This window comes from Diplodia seriata, assembly GCF_021436955.1.
Source record: "Diplodia seriata strain FDS-637 chromosome Unknown scaffold_9, whole genome shotgun sequence".
NCBI lineage: Eukaryota > Fungi > Ascomycota > Dothideomycetes > Botryosphaeriales > Botryosphaeriaceae > Diplodia > Diplodia seriata.
In genome coordinates this window covers 1,430,123-1,447,476 of record NW_027117316.1, presented here as the reverse complement: position 1 = coordinate 1,447,476, position 17,354 = coordinate 1,430,123, and the positions used below count along the sequence as shown (strand labels likewise).

Here is a 17,354-nt window from a genome sequence, read left to right as displayed (position 1 = left end):
CAGAGCAGCGGATTCCAGCCAGGACACAAGCCCCGGCTTTATCACCTTGGCTGTTTCCCAAGACACCACGCCGGGTTGTGCCGCACGCCACTCGCCGGGCAGCCATGGAGCCTCCCGACGCAGTTCAGGATGTTCTCCGGGGGCTCGACGATCCGCGGGCGACGGCGAGGGGAAAGTGGGGGCGTGCATGCAGATAAGCCGACGGCTGGTGTGACGGATTAAACTCGTTCGGCGGGGAAGTACCGTTGCCGACCGCGCCCTGGCGCCACCATCTACAATAACATCCGCCCCGTTGCTTGACCTGTCTCGTTTATCTCTCTGCATTGGATACCCATTGGACGAAGATGAAGGCCGGCATCCTCATGGGCCAGCAGCCGCAGCCCACCACACGCACCACGCGTACCCGGCGATCTTACCTCAAGCTGTTCGCCGCCCTGGTCATTGCAGCGTTGTACGCGCGCCTCTTCTATGTCAGTATAGCCCCGACGAGAGGCTGTGGACGGACAGGCCTGACATGGAGATAAGACCCGCCATAGCCACGCCCACAAAGTTGCCCGTGTCCAGAAATGCTCCATTTCCAACCTCCACGCCGACCTTTCTTTTCTGGAAGTCTCACCTATCACCACCGATGAGTTCATCGCGCGCCGCGACAACCTCGCGAGGGCGCTTCACGCCGAGGGAGTAGATGCGTTAGTCCATCCCCCTCGGGAAAGGAACCGCGAAAGACAGTGCAACTGATCAAAAATGGCTCCAGCTTCGTCCTCGAACCAGGCTACACCTTCCAGTACTACGGCAACATCAGCCAGCAAGACTGGGAGCCATGGGAGCCGGAAGAGCGGCCGATGCTGATGATCGTGGAGCCCGCGCACAACTTGACCACCAACACCGTCGTCGCCAAGACTTCCTTCCTCTCGCCCGCTTTCGAGGAGGGTCGCGTGCGCATGCTGGGCATCCCCGCCAACGGCGAGCTCGACATCGTGCCGTGGGAGGAGCACTGGAATCCGTACCGCACCCTGCGCGAGAGCCGCCTGTTCGCGGGCCGTGAGAATGTCACGCTCATGGTCGACGAGGAGATGCGCGACTACATCGTGCGCGGGCTGCGGTCTAATGGCTTCGAGACGTTGGGCTTGGCCGGCGAGGTCGAGGCCGTTCGGCAGATCAAGACGCCTGCCGAGATAGAGCTGCTCAGGGCGGTGAACACGGGCACGGTGGAGGCGGTGAGGGCGATGAGGCCTTGTGAGTTCGACAAGACCGACTTTGCTGTATTTCGCCGTGTTTTTACTGATGCCCTCATTTTGCCCAGGCCTTGTCCCCGGGTTGATCGAAGATGAGGTCATGGAAATCCTGGATAACTCGTTGCTGTCCGTAGGCTTTTCACTCTTCTTTGATATCGTGCTGTTCGAGGAGAACGGTGCTCTGCCACACGGTGGTTTCGTCACGGGTGGAAAGGTGCTGAGGGAAGACTCCGTTGTCCTGATTGACGTCGGGTAAGTTTCCGAAACACGTAGTGTACTGATGTCGGCTGACTTGAAGCGCAGAGCGCACTACCTCGGATACTCCTCCGACATCTGCCGCAGCTTCTTCATTCCCACATGGAAAGGATGGTCGCTCTGGGAGAAGGTCATGTCTATCTTGACTTTTTCTAAACCTTGCTCGTCCTCGGCGAAGACAGACACTGATCTGTACGCGGAGAAGCTGAAGGTTTGGGACATCGTGCTTGAGGCTCAGACCGAGTCAGCCAAGATGTTTAAACCCAACAACAGCGCCGCCAGCGTCGATATCGCAGCAAGAAAGGTGATCTCCGATGCTGGCTACGGAGAGATGTTCACTCACCGTGTGGGCCATGGTATCGGTATCAAGGGTAAGCAAAAGTCCTAGGGTTGAAGCTGTTCAGTGCTAATAAGCTCGTAGCCCATGAATCTCCTTATCTTAACAAGGGCAACCATGAGGTTCTGCTGAGGCCCGGCATGACTTTCACGTCGGAGCCCGGCATCTACATGCTGAACAAGTTCGGTGTCAGACACGAAGATATTTACGCCGTCACCGAGGATGGAGAAGCGGAGCTTCTTACTGGAAAGCGCGCAGTCAGCCCTTGGGAGCCTTGAAAGTAACATTACCCCTCAAGATTTAATGTCGCATGTGACAACAAGCATCTGTGTACGACTAAATGTCTGTTTTCTCATGATTAAATAAAAAGGGAAAGCAAAAAGAGATATGGGGTAACTGGCGGTGTCCCACATAGTCCGCTAGTAATTGGGGGTAATATATTCAAACTTACTTGTCCATGCTGTTGCTTGATTTTTAAGAAGTGCTTGCGTAAGAAGCTGCAAGATGGATATCCGCATGCCGCTGGCATGAGGCAGAAACTCCGTCCCTATATTGGGATAGATCATCACATCTCACCTGCTTGCGATAGTTCTGAACGACAATGTTCGAAAATGTTCTGCCTGTCGGAATCCAACGACCCCTCGGGCCAAAACAGCAAGGGAAAGATAAGAAGGAGCCCTTGCTCTACTCCTGAGTATCTGGCGGCAAATCTGCATTCTGCGCCCTCGCCCCAGCACCAGCTCCAGCGCCACCTCTCCCGTCTTGTAGCCCAGCTCCCCCTGGATTTACCAACCTCCACACCCAATCCTTCACTCTCTCTACCTTCACCACGCCCACTAGCCCCGAAACCCTATCCACACCACCCCTCGCCAGCAGCTCGACCCTGGTCTGGTTTTTCTGTATGCTCTTCCTCAAGCTGTACCCGAACACGCGGTCTCGGAAAGTATCCAGCGCCACGTTTTCGATGAGCACAACATCCTGCACCCTCAAGCCCCCCAGCGCCTCTCTCAGCGGATCTTTCTTCTTCGGCAACACCTCGGTCGTCCCCCTCCTTCCGCCCCTCCTCCTCCTGCTACTACCCGCTTGGCTTTCTCCTCCCCCCTCTTCCTCATGCGCGAACCAGAACGAAATCTTCAACCCCGTCGCCGTCTCGTCGCCGACCAGCAGCTCGACCAGATCCCTCCACTGCCCGCGGCGCGTGCGCACCGCGCGCGGCGGCAGGATGGCGATGACGCCGACGAGCAGGTTGACGACGACGGTCTGCGGGACGATGCGCTGCAGGTGCGCGGCCGGGGGGATGTCGCGGAGGGCGGCGATGTTGCGACTCGGCAGGCAGGCGTCCGGCAGGTCATGGGGCAGCTCGGATTGGGAATGGTCGACGTCGTCGCTGTCGAAGGAGGAGGAGATGGTGGTGTTGAAGGAGCGGTCATCGTCGAGGTTGAGTGTCGTGTCAAGCTCGGACGGGTCACGGGCGAGTTGCGAGGAGCGCGTGTCGTCGTGGACGGCGATCGAGTGCTCGATGAAGTCGTCGTCTTGCGCGGCCTCCTCCTCCTCCTCCTTCTCAGCTTGTAATGGAGGCGAAGAGCGGTTTGTCCGCGTGAAGGAGGCGGCTTTGTGTGATGGTGTTCCCTCGTCCGACGGCAGGCTCCCGAAAGAAATCGAGGGCTCGGCGGCGGCCAAGGTGGGCGCGTAGAGGAAGTCTCTCCTCTCCTGCGTGAAGCCGGTGCGCAGATGAGTATCCGGCGACGTTGAGATGGCGCGCCATTTGGAGGCCTCGTTCCCGTGCTCTTTGGCGTCTCCGCCACCCGCGAATTGCCTATCCAGGAAATGGCGCACGGCCGGCGTCCAATCGTCGACCAGCGCGCTCTCGTCCCAGGAAAGGCTCGCAGGGTGTGGTGCGCCGGTGAGCAGCTTGACGCGTTTCGCGGGCCGCGTCGCTGCGTCAGCAGGCTGAGCGGGAGGACACATGGCGTCGGCAGAGGTGGACATGGCGCAATCTAATGGTTTCGCATGCTGGTTGATTTGATTTGTCCGACGAGGCCCCAGCGTTCGGGTTCGGTGTCGGTATCCGTGGCGGAGCAGATGGGCTTTTGTCCGGGGATGGCGCGCTGATACGGAGTAGGGGCAAGGGAGATCGGCTCAGGCATCGCCTCGGCCTCGGTGATAACCAGCCCAGCAGCCTCAGAAGAAAACGCGGAGGTGTGATGCAGCAAGAGTCAGAAGCACTCCAGCGGACATTTCGGACGGAACGACAAAGCGCGGGCCGCCGTTGTAATGGCCCGGCTAAGACCGGTCGAATATATAGCGCCCTGCTCTCCCAAACCCGCTGCTTTGCGCGTCACTACCAGACCCTTTTGTCGAGTGAGGAGAGCCGCATTCCCGAGCCCTGCCGCCTTCCCCGACAAGTGACCACCTATCCTACGGCACGGCAATTGTTCCACGCCGCCCGCGCGCCCCCGCCGCGCGGAATTCCGACCGCGAGGATTATCTGATCATCAGATTAAAATTACGCCCGCTCCCATTCGCGTCATTGCTGCTCTTTCCGCTGCCCCACGTTTCTCTTCCTCCTTCTCGATCTTTCTTCCCTCGGAATTCTCCCTCCTCATACCATGGCGGCGGCCCTCAAGAGCCTTTGGGGCAAGGTCGGCGGCGGAGGAGCCGCGTCGGAACACGAAAACGGCTTCTCTAAAGCGCCCGCCAGCGACCAGCTCTTCCCCAAGACGAACCCGGCCGTCGACGGCGAGGAGTGCCTGCGCGACTGCGAGTCGTGCACCATCAAGTACCCGCGCAAGTGGAGCATCGACGAGACCGAGGACATGTACGGACATGTCAAGGGCTGGAGCACGCACCTGGTGGTCGCGACGGGCAAGTCGGATTGGGTATGCTTAGTACCTTGTTCTTTTTCTTTGGCTACTCGCCTAATTGTTTTATGTGAGGAATGTTCGTATTGATGTGTGTTGACTTGCAGGTCAGGGACGTGGCCGACGAGAAAGGCTCCATCATGGAAGCGGTGGATAAATGCGGCGTCAAGCCTTCCAATGGCGTAAGTATAGCTACCGAATACCTGACGGGATCCCGCGCATTAACGCCCGAGTCTCGCAGAAAATGATGCTCTCCGCCTCCGACATGCCCGTCCCGAACGAGCACCACTCCCCAGGCACCGAGACCGCCACCACCGTCCTCCTCCTCCCCTCCTTCACCATCTTCGACAATGTCACGCCCTCCCTCGTCCCCGCTCTCATCCAGAGCTACGTCGACCTTTCCCCGACCAACACGACCCCTCTCATCCACTCCGACCCGCCGCAGCGCCCTCCCTCCGCCACCTCCGCCAATTCGCATAAGTCGCATAAATCCCACCGAAACAACGCTCATCCCGCGCCCGATCCCTCCACGCTGATACCTCGCGAATGCCCGCATGACTACCTCATCCTGCTCTGTAGCCACAAGACACGCGACGCCCGCTGCGGCCAGTCGGCGCCGCTGCTGCGCCGCGAGTTCGAGCGCCACCTGCGCCCGCTCGGCCTGTACCGCGACCTGCACGACGAGCGCCCTGGCGGCTGCGCCGTCTACTTCATCAACCACGTTGGCGGCCACAAGTTCGCCGCCAACGTCATCATATACCGCCGTGTCGGTAGCGCCGGCGTGTTGGCGCCGTCCGTCGTCGAACAGGAAAAGGCTGTGAACGGCGGAGAACATAACGGGAGTGCCACACACGAGGGTGGCGAGGTAGTCGAGGAGAGTGAAAGCAACGGAGAGGCGAAGGCGCCGAGCAAGCCGCCGATCCGGGAGGCGGCGCAGTGCATGTGGCTGGCGCGAGTGCGGCCGGAGGACTGCGAGAATATCGTCAAGTATACCATATTGCAAGGGAAGCTGGTGAAACCTGAAAGGCAGCTGCGTGGAGGCTTCGATAGAGGAAGGCAGCTGGTCAGTTGGTGAAGAAGCGTCCGAGTGGGACGACCAAGTAAGGGGATGTGCTGCATTCAATATTATGACTCCAATAATTGGAGTATGACTAGATTAGAACGTCTTCTGCACCGGAAGTACTATCGGAGCTCCGAGCGCAGTTTATTCTTGCTTGAAATAGACATTTTCACGTCTGTTCGACGTTTTGGGTATAATATGGGAATAATTATCCTGTGACAGCGTATTGGGCTGCTGGTGTTCATCCATTCTGAATGTCGAAATAGTAGGGAAGCTGTCCAGGGCTTGGATTAGGCGTCAATCTGATGACGCTCCTGGCCGATCTTAATGACGCGGTTGACGAACTCGATGTCGATGGCGGGGGGACGGATGATGGGATCCTCCGTGGCACTGGCGTTTGCATCGACGAATTTCTGGATGCGATTGAAGGTGTTCGGGGCGCAACAGCATGCTCGGAGCTATGGTCGTAGAAGTGTGATGGCGCAGTACGTAGAGTACCGTTACTTTCACTAAGGTCTGCCGTGGAGGTTGTGCTGCGTGTGTACAAGGATTCCGCATATGGAACGGTGCGCGGAGTCTTGTAGTGGATGGCAGATCCGGTGGAACCCATGGACGACGAAGACATCTGGGACGGCGCAAGGCTCGCCGTTTCCGAGCTTGAACTGTACGCTTCGCGCTGAAGCTCCGCGATGAGCTCGGGGGCAAGATCCGTCATGCCGGTCAGAATTCCGGCGAACATTTCCATGAGTTCCTGAAACTGCACTTCCGAAATGGCCTGCGTGGAGAAGCGCGCATGTTCGTAGCGTTTGAGGAACTCGGTTCCTAGTTCTGGCGGGTCGATGAGACCGAAGGTTGAGAGGTGACCCAGGTAGTCGCGCAGACCCATATTGGAGGGTCGTTGCAGCAAGGCGACAATGCGCGCATCCGGCATGACGGGTACACCGTCCAGCGACATGTGGAATGCGAAGGCGGGGTCCGCAGGAGCCAACGACACGGCCTTCGCCTCGATAAGATTCGGCAATTCGGCAATAACGTTGCAAAACTGCAGGTTAGGCACCCCATCCATCGCAGGCGACGCCCATCCTGGGTGCGAAATGTGTCCCCAAGGAGGCGAGTCGGGGTCAACGGGGATAACCGTCGCGTCACGCGGCCGGTCCTTCTTCCTTAGACTGCGCTCGTTTGACGGTGTGGTGCTCCCTTCACGCTCTTCCTGCAGCTCAGGGCGCAGATCCCGCGGCCGCGAATCCCATGCTATCAGCGCGCTGCGCTCAAAGCCCTTCATGATCATGCGCCGGACATGCTTGCTGACCTCGCCCTGCTCGATGGGTATGTAGGATTTGGGGATGCCGAGGAGGGCGGTGCGATTCGTGTACAGGCGGGTGGCGTAGACGCAGACGGTGATCAGGAAGGTCAAGACGTAGACGGCGCCGACGGCAAAGGCATTCGGGTATCCGCGATTGCGCACAGCTTGGTAAATGAGATCGCCGGGAGTTGCGGCAAGGAGGATGACGAGCAGGAGGAAGACGATGGAGTAGGTAGTCGAATACCATATGCGAAAAAAGGGTATGCGCATGCTTGGCTAAACAAACAGGAAAAGAATCACATATTGAGGCGGAGGGCCGGGGTGTTTTCGCGATGGTGCGGGCGGAGGTTAAGGGAGCCAGGGCAGATGTTCCACAGATGAGCTGCCTTGGTCGTCGATCTGCCGAAGTCGTGGCCACTGCCCGATGCTGCTCCACTGACTCGTGCCGGAGCTTCAGGCATCCACCACGTCAACGTCCTGTTTCCTACGACCGCCCATTCCAATGTTTGTCGGGCTGCATGACGTTTTGCAATCTTGTTTTTCCTTGCGTTTACAACAACAAACACCCGAGGCGGCGCCGCAGCAACCGGCAACAGGCAGCGTGCGTATCGACGGGCGGCGAAATGACTAGACAACAGTGCTTAGGGTTTGTTGGACGGGGTTCGCACAAAGACCAAAGATGCGACCAGTAGAATGCGCAGATAGGAGGCGTGAGGGGCGGCTGCTGTTTTCAGCACAGCAGGCGGCGGCGGGGGCGGTGGAGGGGCAGATCGGGAACTTTTCGGGCCGGCGCCGCGGGAGTGGTCCAGCGGTCTTCTAAGAAGCTATTCGAATGTTCCAGCGTCCAATCCACGCCGAAATCCATAACTACCCCTCCGGTCCCTTGCCAGCAACCATCTGCATATCCGTTGCTGAACCGTGACAGCCTAGCGCTCGGCTCCAAAGTGTAAGCTGCCCTGCAGTCCGCCTTCCGCCGCACGTCTTTCACAACCCCAAGCGTGACCTAGCATCCTGGCTGTTGCTTGTCCACTCGCAGCCAGATCAGCCCGGCCGTTTCTCTGCTGCCTTCGTTCTGCTCTGACCACCGATCTTCCCGCACAGCCTTGGAGTAAGCTGACCCTCCGTGATTGCACCAGAACCCCCCGCGACCTCTCAATCACCTCCAATTCACACGTCTACCCGCACACCGCTGTCGCAATGGTGCTCCACAACCCCAACAACTGGCATTGGGTCAACAAGGATGTTGGCACCTGGGCGCGGGAATATCTGGAGAAGGATCTGCAGGGCCTCTCCGCCGAGGCCGACGGCGTCACCGCCCAGGTCGATCGTGTCATTAGCATGGATGGCGATGTCGAGGTCAGCCAGCGTAAGGGCAAGGTCATAACCATCTACGACGTGAAGCTGCAGCTGGAGTACTCAGGTATGCGCTGAACCCACCCACCACACCACGAGGCTGGAACACGTACCTGACCTCTTCTGCAGGCAAGAACAAGGAGGGCGAGGCAGCAAGTGGCACCATCACCATCCCGGAGATCGCACACGACACCGAGGAAGACGAGTATGTCGTACGTTCCCTCTCCGTTGCATTCGGCCCCCCCCCCCCCCCCCCCCCCCCCCCCCGGAGACGACGCTAACGCACCCGCCTTGCGTAGTTTGAGATAGACATCTACAGCGAATCGTCAAGCAAGCAACCCGTCAAGGACCTCGTCCGCTCCCAGCTTACCCCTAAGCTCCGCGAACGCTTCGCAAAACTTACTCAGGCTCTGGTCGCCGAGCACGGCAAGGACATCCAGCACGCGCCAGGCTCCAACCCCGGCAGCGGCTTTTCCACCCCCAAGGTCTACGAGAGCTCGTCGCTCAACAAGGGCAGCCAGTCCGCCTCCTCGGCCACTACCACCACCACCTCGGGCGGCAAGGGTCCGCTAATCAACACCACGACGCTCACCGATAACGACGAGTTCCGCACGACTGCCGCGGAGCTGTACCAGACGTTCACGGACCCGCAGCGCATCGCCGCCTTCACACGCGCGCCGCCCAAGACGTGGGAGGGCGCGCAGGTGGGCGGCAAGTTCGAGCTGTTCGGCGGCAACGTGTCGGGCGAGTTCGTGACGCTCGAGGAGCCCAAGACGATTGTGCAGAAGTGGCGCCTGGCCCAGTGGCCCCAAGGCCACTTCTCCACCCTCAACATGCACTTCGACCAGAACGATGTCGACAAGGTCACCGTCATGCGCGTCGAGTGGAAGGGTGTTCCCGTCGGCCAAGAGGATGTGACCAGGCGCAACTGGGGTGAGTACTACATGAAGAGCATCAAGACCACCTTCGGCTTCGGCACCGTCTTGTAGATAGGGGGAACGTGGGAGAATAAGCGAAAGGAGGTAGGAAACTTGAAATTTGGCGTCGACGGCGCGGAGGCCAAAGTCAATTACTTTACTACTGTTGTTTTACGAGTCTACATGATTTTGATGTGAAAAGGGAGGGAAAGTCCAGCAAAGAGAGTTTGGAATGCTGGCATAGAGAGAACAATCGAGCAATTGAACCCATCAATGTTTCCGAAGTGATGTGAGAGTGCTTGACATTCCGTTTCCCTCAACGAAAATGGGAATAGGAGCATATGATCAGACTTCAAAGGCAGGGGCTTAGTGGCAGAAAACGACGTCGTTCGCGTCTTTGTAAAATGCATGTTGAAATCTATTTAAAAGGAAATATACACAAGGCGAAGCATCGCACTTGCAGGAAGAGTCTAGTCGAATGTAAATAGGTCAATCCCTCATGAAAACGTACCCCCCCAAATCGTGAACAGAATAAGTGCGTGAATTAAATTTCCCTTCCCTCCCCTTTCTTCCCCTTGCCTCCTACACCAAAGACATCAAATGACCATGCCACGAAGTTTGTAATGAGTGCCTCTACTACAACCCTCCTTCTCCTCTGCTTCTCTCACATCTATATCAACACCATCACAGCGGCCACAACTGCCGCCAAGCCCCCAACAGCCACGCCCCTCCTGCTCACGCTCGCTGACGCGCCACCGGTATACATCGGGCCTGACGCGTCCTGAGTCCTGCCGCTGCCACTGCCGCTGCCGCTGCCGCTACTTGTAGCAGCGCTAGGCGTGGGAGTGCTGTAAGGAGCAGGAGTGTTCAAATGCGCAACAGTGCCGTTGCGGTAGTTAGGCAGGACTGCGGACGCCGAAGCCGATGCCGCGGGCACGGGGACGATGGAGAGGGTAAGGAGCTGCGTGGTCACCGCGGTCGCTGTTTGAGTGTTGGCGTTGGCGCTGTTGCTGCTGTTGCTGCTGCCACTGCCCACGGATCCACCGACTGCGAAGGAAGAGGACATCTTGGAGCCGGGCACGACTGCCACAGAAGATGGAGAGGACGAGTACGACGACACGGAGCTGGATCTGGAGCCGGAGCCGGAGCCCGATCCGCCATTGACCCCGGACTGGATGGGGACACCTGAGACGACAGTGCTGCTATATATCTGCTTAGAGGCAGGAGACGCAGTGAAGGGCACAGAGCTACTGCCGCTGCCGCTGCCACCAACCGAAGTCGTGGTTGTAGCGACGATGGGGACGATTGTCAAGTACGAAGATACCGCGGTAGTGAACACAGCGGTGGTCTTCGCGCTGGCGGGACAGTTGGGAACGGAAGGTGGGCATTGCGTGACGGTGACAAGCTGGGTCTGATAGACGGTGCTTGTCGAGAAGCCGCCACCATTTGTGTTGGAGTTGGCGCCGCTGTTTCCGCTCTGGCTGCTGCTCTGGCTACCTTGGGACGGAAGCTGGCCGGTCTGGCCACCGACAGCAGCGCTGGTGGCTGCCGATGAGCTGCTGGCGACGGCGGCGACGGGCGACACAGGGTACACAGTTGTCGAAACAGGAACAAGAGAAGTGGCGACCGAAACGTAAGTCTTCGAATTGGCGGGACAATTGGTCACCGAAGGCGGGCAAGCAGTGATGGTCACCAGCTGAGTCGCATAGACGGTGCTTGTCGAGAGGTCACTGCTGCCGTTCGCGTTGCTGCCCTGACTGCCTTCCTGAGAGCCCTGACCGGTCTGACTACCAACTGACGCCGTGGTTGCCGATGAGCTGGCGGCAACAGGCGGCGCGGGTAATACGGTCGTCGCGATGGGGACAAGCGAGGTTGCGACGGATATGTGGGTCTTGGAATTGGCAGGGCAATCGGTAACCGAAGGCGGGCATGCGGTGATGGTGAAGAGCTGAGTTGCGTAGACTGTGGAAGTCGTGAGCGCCGAAACAGAGGTGGGAGCAGGACCGCTGGCGGTGGGGATAGGTCTGGTCAGGGTGAGGGTCGTTGGCTCGGGTCCGCAGTTAGTGCAGACGGTCACCGTGGTGGTCCAGCCGGAGGGGATGTCTGAGGGAGCTTGCGTCGGGCAGACCGTAGTGGTATATATCGTAGTGACCGTGGTGATGCCGGTGGGGCAAACGTCGATGTATGTCGTTGTAATAACGGTTGTCGTCACATCTCCAGGTGCCGAAAGAGAACCAAAGAGGGTTGGTGCAGAAGTAATCCCAGAAGCCGGGCTTGAGGTAAGACCAGTGGGACCAGATACTTGAGCGGAGTTGGAGAGTACAACAGAGCCAGATATCCCGACGGGGTTCGATGCACTTGGGGTCGACAAGTGAATAGACAGATTGCCGCTCGGCGAGAAGACGGGCGGAGTGTAAATGGACGACGTGAAAACGGGAGTCCCGACAATGGGCGTGTTGGCAGAAGAGGTGAAAATTGGAGTGTCAACGACGGGAGTGTTGATGCCCGGGGGCGTGAAAACAGGAGTGTTGACAACGGGGGTATTGACAACGGGAGTATTGACAACAGGAGTATTGACAACAGGAGTATTGACAACAGGAGTATTGACAACAGGAGTATTGACAACAGGAGTATTGACAACAGGGGTATTGACCATGGGAGTGTTATCAACAGGTGTATTGATAGGGGTGAAGACAGGAGTGTTGATAGGAGTGGAAACCGGGGTGTTGGCAATCGGTGTGTTCGCAGAAGGGGTGAAAACAGGAGTGTCAACTGCAGGTGTAAGAACAGGAGTGTTGGCAACAGGTGTATCGATAGGAGTGTCGACGGGCGTGGCAGCCGGGGGCGTTGGTGTAGGGGTGATTGAATTGGAGGTAGTGCAGGTCGGAGCCGCATTGGCGTCGGCGCCGCACAGGCCGTATCTGATATCACAATTGTTGACCGTCGCACAGAACGCATCAGTCGTGCCGCAGTTGCCATATTGACTGCAGCAGTTTCCAAAGGTGGAACCTTCGCAAGTCTGGCCATATGAGGCACCGCACTTGCCATTCTGAGAGATGGTAAGTTGGGGCTTGTTAGGCTTGTACTGAAGGAAGCTGCACTCGGAATCCGGCGTGTAGTCGCTCCCGCATCCAGTGAGGGCTGCCTTGATGTACTCAGAGTACATGTAGCCGTCTAGCGTGTTCTCCTGGTCAACAGTGGCCTCCCAGAGCATCACACCACCAAACACGGAATAGTATTGGAGCGTCTGCACCCACTGCCAGGCCAGCGTTGGTGGGAGGTAGGCAAGAAGATCATAGGGCGCGCCGTCCAAACCAGCAGTCTGTGGGAAACGTCAGTCGAGCGGATTGGCAGGCCATGTAATCCATTGAAACTTACCAAGCCAGCATAAACCCTCATTGCAGGGTTGCGACTATCGAGTAAATTGTCCAGGTAGAGAAAGAAATCAAGGGAGCCGCCTAAGTACGACACGAAGGCGTTGCACTGCGGAGTATTGTAGAGCTGGACAAAGACAAAGTCGACCCACGTAGTCTGGAAGAAAGTGAGTCCAAAGTGGGCATCGGGGAAGGAGCATTGAGGAGCAGCCGAGATGTAATAGCTCTTGGACGTGTCTTCGGGGAACAAGACGTCGTGGAAGTGGTTGATCAGGTCCGGGTAATACTGTGACTGATATTCCGGTGCGTCAGAAGGAGCGGATGCCATCTGCGACTCGATATCGAAATCGAAGCCGTCGATAACAGCATCGCCAAAGGGCCTAGGGGTTCCGTCATTCTTCGAAGGGCCGAAGGCGTTCCAGAGAAATTCAGCAAAGGACTCGGCATAGTCTTTGTCCGCCAGGTAGTAGTCGGTTGGTGAGCCACCACCAATGGACAAGAAAATCTTCTTGCCATAAACGTCCTGGCATGTCTTGATGTCCTGACCGATCCAAGGGCAGTTGCTTGGAAGATCTGTGCCTGGATACGTCTCTGATCCACACTGGTTGCCGAAGTTGGCCCCGGGATATCCATTCGCATCAGGGAACTTGTTGATGAAGCCTATGTTGATGATGTCGTAGGCACCATTTTGACAGAAGTCTACCAGACGGCCCTGGTTGGCTCCTTGACCCTGGGGAGAAGGACGTGTCAATACTGTCGACGCTAACTCTTTGCATTTGACTCGAGGACGTACCCAATAGACGGCAACGTTGGTATTGGCTTGAGGATTGAAAGCAGGGGCAGGATAGGTGACGGGGCATTCCGGAAGGGCGAGTGAGAGTGGCATATCCATGATGGGCATGGGGTATTACTAGATTAGTATCGTACGGAAAGAATGACTAGTAGCCGAAGCTGGGGTAGAGAGTGGAATGACCGAGGTCGCCAACGAAGGGACGCAGACAGCGAGTCTGCAACAGCCAAGCAGGTGCTGGATAGAGATTGACAGAGGCAGCGCCTGGCAGGAGAGGCGAGCAGACAGGGGGTGGACGCATGATATACACAGTGAAGAAAAGAGGCGCATCGCACACCTGCCCGTGCGGCTCGGGGTGAGCGACATGGCCGAAGCGGCGTGCTGGCTCATTAGCGGATGGTCATCAAAGCCGACTCCACCTTCTGTCGCTCCTTCAACAGCATTCGACTAAGCTTTAAAGCCTCGCAGTGGCAGGGACCGATTGGTGTTGGCAGCCAGGGGTTTCCAACTGGCAGACATGGACAGAAGACAGGGGAGACAGCAGAGTTGCTCCACGTACAATGGTGCGGCATTCGCGCTCCACGGACAAGCCAAACATTAGCTGACGATGGCGCTGAAGGTGGGCCACGCCACGGGGGCAGCCGAGGGTGCGCGATAAGATGCTCCTGCATGTCGACCCTTTCCTGTTCCTGGCGCAAGCGTAGGCAGCAGGGCGGAGAAGCGACGGCATTGAGGAGGCTTGGCTGCTCGAAGGGTTCGATTGCCGGTGGAAGAAGCGAGATTCGGTGCGGCTAGCAAGTGGCGTGAGGGTCCAGTCCCAAGCGCCCGCTCACTAGCTAGCCCGCCCGGCAAAACCTGGCCGAGATTCTTGCGCCGCGGCGTAGCAGGCCGGGAAAACGGAGAGGAGATGCGGCCTTGTACGGCCATGCTGGCTATCCATCGCCGCGTGCTTGAGGCCCAGACTCAAGGTGCGGGTTGGTCGAGTGCATCGGCGACCTACCGCAAAGGGCAGTCCACGATATGGCTAGCTGCGGGTAGGTTGGAGGTGAAGGGCGCCCGTTTTCTCTGAATTTCGGAGATTTAGCCGGCTTTGGCACCCGCACTGCCGGACTCGGACACGAGAAGGATCCACAGACGGCGTTACACTCGAACTGCCTGTCGATACTCGGGTGAGAATCCGCAGTGTGCCTGCTCTGATAGATGAGTGCGCTAGGCGAGGCTCGAAGGCTGCGTTGCAACACGAGCCTTTACTCTACAGACACTGAGATGGAACAATCGAGTGTGGAAAGAGGAAGAGAAGAAGCAGCGGCAGGTGCGGAGCGCCGGCCGGCTCCCCGGCGACAATCATCGTCTTTCGCGCGAGAGGACGTGCGCGCGTAGGGCTCGACATCTCTCAATAACCTTATCTTGTCCGCTACGTACACACTACCATGTCCATCCTGCTGCCCATGTGCATACACGTTCGGCCCCTTTCTCACGTAACCTCCTATTCTTTTGTTCTACGAACGAAAGAGAAAAAAAAGCCATCCTCGCCCCAGCGTTCCACATGGCTATCTTGGCAGGCATTCTGCATGCTGTGGCTGCCTGTGAGGGTGCGCCACCTCATCGGCGTTGTCCGTACCTACGCTCCGTGCATCCTTCCACTCCATTCCAGCCAAGCGCCTCGACTAGAGGAGCCGACGCAGCGGAGCCTCCCAAAGTCAACGACGCAACCACGGAAAGTCCCTGCTTAAGCATTCCACTTACTCGCTGTCGACTTTCGCATTCGGATCCTGCAGAAACCTTGCTCTATCACCACATGAAAATTAAATATTCTATCATACCGATGACAACATAACCTTGTCCGATTGCAATATCCCAACGGTAAATGGTGAAAGCTGCCTCAGCTGAAGAGCAGGGCGTATCCGCCCCTGTCCTGTTCGTAATGCGCCCTCCGACTAGAGCGCAGCTGAACCGTGGCTAGTTGAATCCGCTTTGGCTCGCCGACCTGACTCCCAGTCACTGAATACTCCCAAAACGCCGACCGTGAACACCTAGCGCAAAGGAATCCGTTCTCGTTCGAGCCGCCGTGCTTCCTCGCTCTTGCCCCGCTCCATGGCTTCCTTTTTCATCCAGTCCATGACCGTGTCCAAATGATTTAATTCCGTCATCACCTCCTTCTCTGTCGCTTTGTCCGGCTGGCTGTTGAGAATGTCCCAGATTTCCCATTTGCGCTCCTCCTTCGCAGAATACTTATCGTACTCAACCTGCGAACCGAAGCAAATGCCGTAGCCGTCGCAGTAGCAAGTGTGCGGCGACGGGCAGAACTGGTACTGCCTGGTGAAGATGTAGTGCCACGTGTACTCCATGATCCGTCCCGCATACTGGTCGTCCAGGTCCGTTTTCATCAGCCAGGTCCGGTAGTGCTCGTACATTTCTTTCGGATTCGCCCGGATGCGCTCCCGGGACACTCCGAACTGCGCGCAGCAAGGGGCGCTAAGGACGCCCGGCACGCGGTGCATCTCGCCCATTCCGCCCAGGCCTGGTGGATGGAGCTCCCGCCAGATCTGCGGAGTGTAGTACTTCTCCTCCATGCGGAGATGCTCGTCGAAGTCAACCTCCGGCCGATCCAGGTGTAACCAGTCCGGACATCCAGGTTTTGCGTCGCACCTAAAGGGCATGTCTTCAGACGTATTAGCAGTGAAAAATAAAAGGATCAATCCGGAGCCAACGTACAGCCTGTCCGCCAGATGCGCTCCACGCGGAGCATCTTCAGCATCTCAGCTGAGTCCTGGCCCAGGATCAACAGGTTGTGCCACCCGACCTTGTGGGCGTGGAAGAACAGGACGATGTCGGGCAGATCCTCGTAGTGATCGATCACGTAGGTCAGATAGGCCATGCTCTCGCGGCCCTTGTTCTTGGGCACACGGAAATCGGCCCACGGATCATCCATGACGTAGATGGCCGTCTGCAGGTCGGGGAGCTCCTCGCGGACCTCGTCGATCCACGACACATCCTCATTCTTCATGCGGGGCACGACGAGCACGCGTGAGTAGTTGCCGTCGGCCTTCGGAATGCCGGGGCGGAAGGGATCTTCGTCGGGAGTGAGCGCCCGCAGTGGAGTAGCGGCGGAGCTGGCGGGGCCAGCGGATGGCCTCGTAAAGCCGAGTCGTCCATCGTCCAAGTCTGCGGCATGGTCGTATGGCGCGGTGGTGGGTGGAGGACGCGGCCGGGACGAGTGGAGGGGTGCCAATGCGGGCTGCCAGGCAAGGTAGTAGAAGACCAGGCAAAGGGCGAGCAGCGAGATTGCAGTCAGGGTTGATCGTCGGGCGAGAGGCATCGCGGCGACAGCGGAGGGAAACCGGGCGACCTCATGTGAATGAGGGTGTAGGGGACACCAATTGCGCCGGCGGGGGGAGGTAAGGGAAGAGCGTGGAGGGTGCGAAGGGCGGGCGGGAAGCGGGTACGAGGAGGAGTTTGGCTGCGCTGGAGGCCAGATGGGCCGCATGCAGATCGGCTGGGTGGCCGTACAGGCATCTATCCCTGGCGCGCGCAATAACGCTCTTCGTATCCAGCCTTGCACGCTAGATGCCAGTGCCGCGATGGCAAGGCTGGATGCCCGATGAATGCGGCGTTCCCACGCCGCTCAGGCACGCGCGAGAAACAAGCCAGACCTGGCGCCGGGGTCTGACATGCTGCGAATAAAGCTTGGCCTGCAGTCAGCCTGCCGGTTACATTGCGACGATCTGCCACTGCCACTGCCACTGCCACCTGCGCCCTTGCCCTGTGTTTCGCAATCCCCACGTCGCACGTGATGTTACGTCACCGCGCAATCACCGGCTCCCCAAAGCAGCGGCGAGCTTGGCTGTGGCACCCCGCGAATCTTATTT

The 17,354-nt window shown here is 58.2% G+C and overlaps 7 protein-coding genes across 7 annotated transcripts; 3 read left to right on the top strand and 4 right to left on the bottom strand.

The window, feature by feature from the left end:
• Positions 1-628: 628 nt before the first annotated feature.
• SLS55_008870 (uncharacterized protein) lies at positions 629-2,105 on the top strand (the record flags this gene model as incomplete). The annotated part of the gene is made up of 5 exons (XM_066780275.1): positions 629-632; positions 772-1,236; positions 1,304-1,487; positions 1,539-1,861; positions 1,912-2,105. The coding sequence occupies 5 exons, from the start codon at positions 629-631 to the stop codon at positions 2,103-2,105; spliced, it is 1,170 nt and encodes a 389-aa protein (XP_066629504.1).
• A 406-nt stretch (positions 2,106-2,511) lies between these two features.
• On the bottom strand, positions 2,512-3,816 carry SLS55_008869 (uncharacterized protein; the record flags this gene model as incomplete). The annotated part of the gene is made up of 1 exon (XM_066780274.1): positions 2,512-3,816. One exon carries the CDS (start codon positions 3,814-3,816, stop codon positions 2,512-2,514), a length of 1,305 nt encoding a protein of 434 aa, XP_066629503.1.
• A 620-nt stretch (positions 3,817-4,436) lies between these two features.
• On the top strand, positions 4,437-5,763 carry SLS55_008868 (uncharacterized protein; the record flags this gene model as incomplete). The annotated part of the gene is made up of 3 exons (XM_066780273.1): positions 4,437-4,706; positions 4,796-4,870; positions 4,930-5,763. 3 exons carry the CDS (start codon positions 4,437-4,439, stop codon positions 5,761-5,763), a joined length of 1,179 nt encoding a protein of 392 aa, XP_066629502.1.
• Positions 5,764-6,038: 275 nt separating this feature from the next.
• Positions 6,039-7,321, bottom strand: SLS55_008867 (uncharacterized protein; the record flags this gene model as incomplete). Its single annotated transcript, XM_066780272.1, has 2 exons — positions 6,039-6,161; positions 6,314-7,321. 2 exons carry the CDS (start codon positions 7,319-7,321, stop codon positions 6,039-6,041), a joined length of 1,131 nt encoding a protein of 376 aa, XP_066629501.1.
• Positions 7,322-8,248: 927 nt separating this feature from the next.
• On the top strand, positions 8,249-9,393 carry AHA1 (Co-chaperone; the record flags this gene model as incomplete). The annotated part of the gene is made up of 3 exons (XM_066780271.1): positions 8,249-8,471; positions 8,534-8,616; positions 8,704-9,393. The coding sequence occupies 3 exons, from the start codon at positions 8,249-8,251 to the stop codon at positions 9,391-9,393; spliced, it is 996 nt and encodes a 331-aa protein (XP_066629500.1).
• A 598-nt stretch (positions 9,394-9,991) lies between these two features.
• On the bottom strand, positions 9,992-13,587 carry CHT2_2 (Chitinase 2; the record flags this gene model as incomplete). The annotated part of the gene is made up of 3 exons (XM_066780270.1): positions 9,992-12,643; positions 12,700-13,425; positions 13,489-13,587. 3 exons carry the CDS (start codon positions 13,585-13,587, stop codon positions 9,992-9,994), a joined length of 3,477 nt encoding a protein of 1,158 aa, XP_066629499.1.
• A 1,931-nt stretch (positions 13,588-15,518) lies between these two features.
• On the bottom strand, positions 15,519-16,804 carry SLS55_008864 (uncharacterized protein; the record flags this gene model as incomplete). The annotated part of the gene is made up of 2 exons (XM_066780269.1): positions 15,519-16,147; positions 16,201-16,804. The coding sequence occupies 2 exons, from the start codon at positions 16,802-16,804 to the stop codon at positions 15,519-15,521; spliced, it is 1,233 nt and encodes a 410-aa protein (XP_066629498.1).
• Positions 16,805-17,354: the final 550 nt, after the last annotated feature.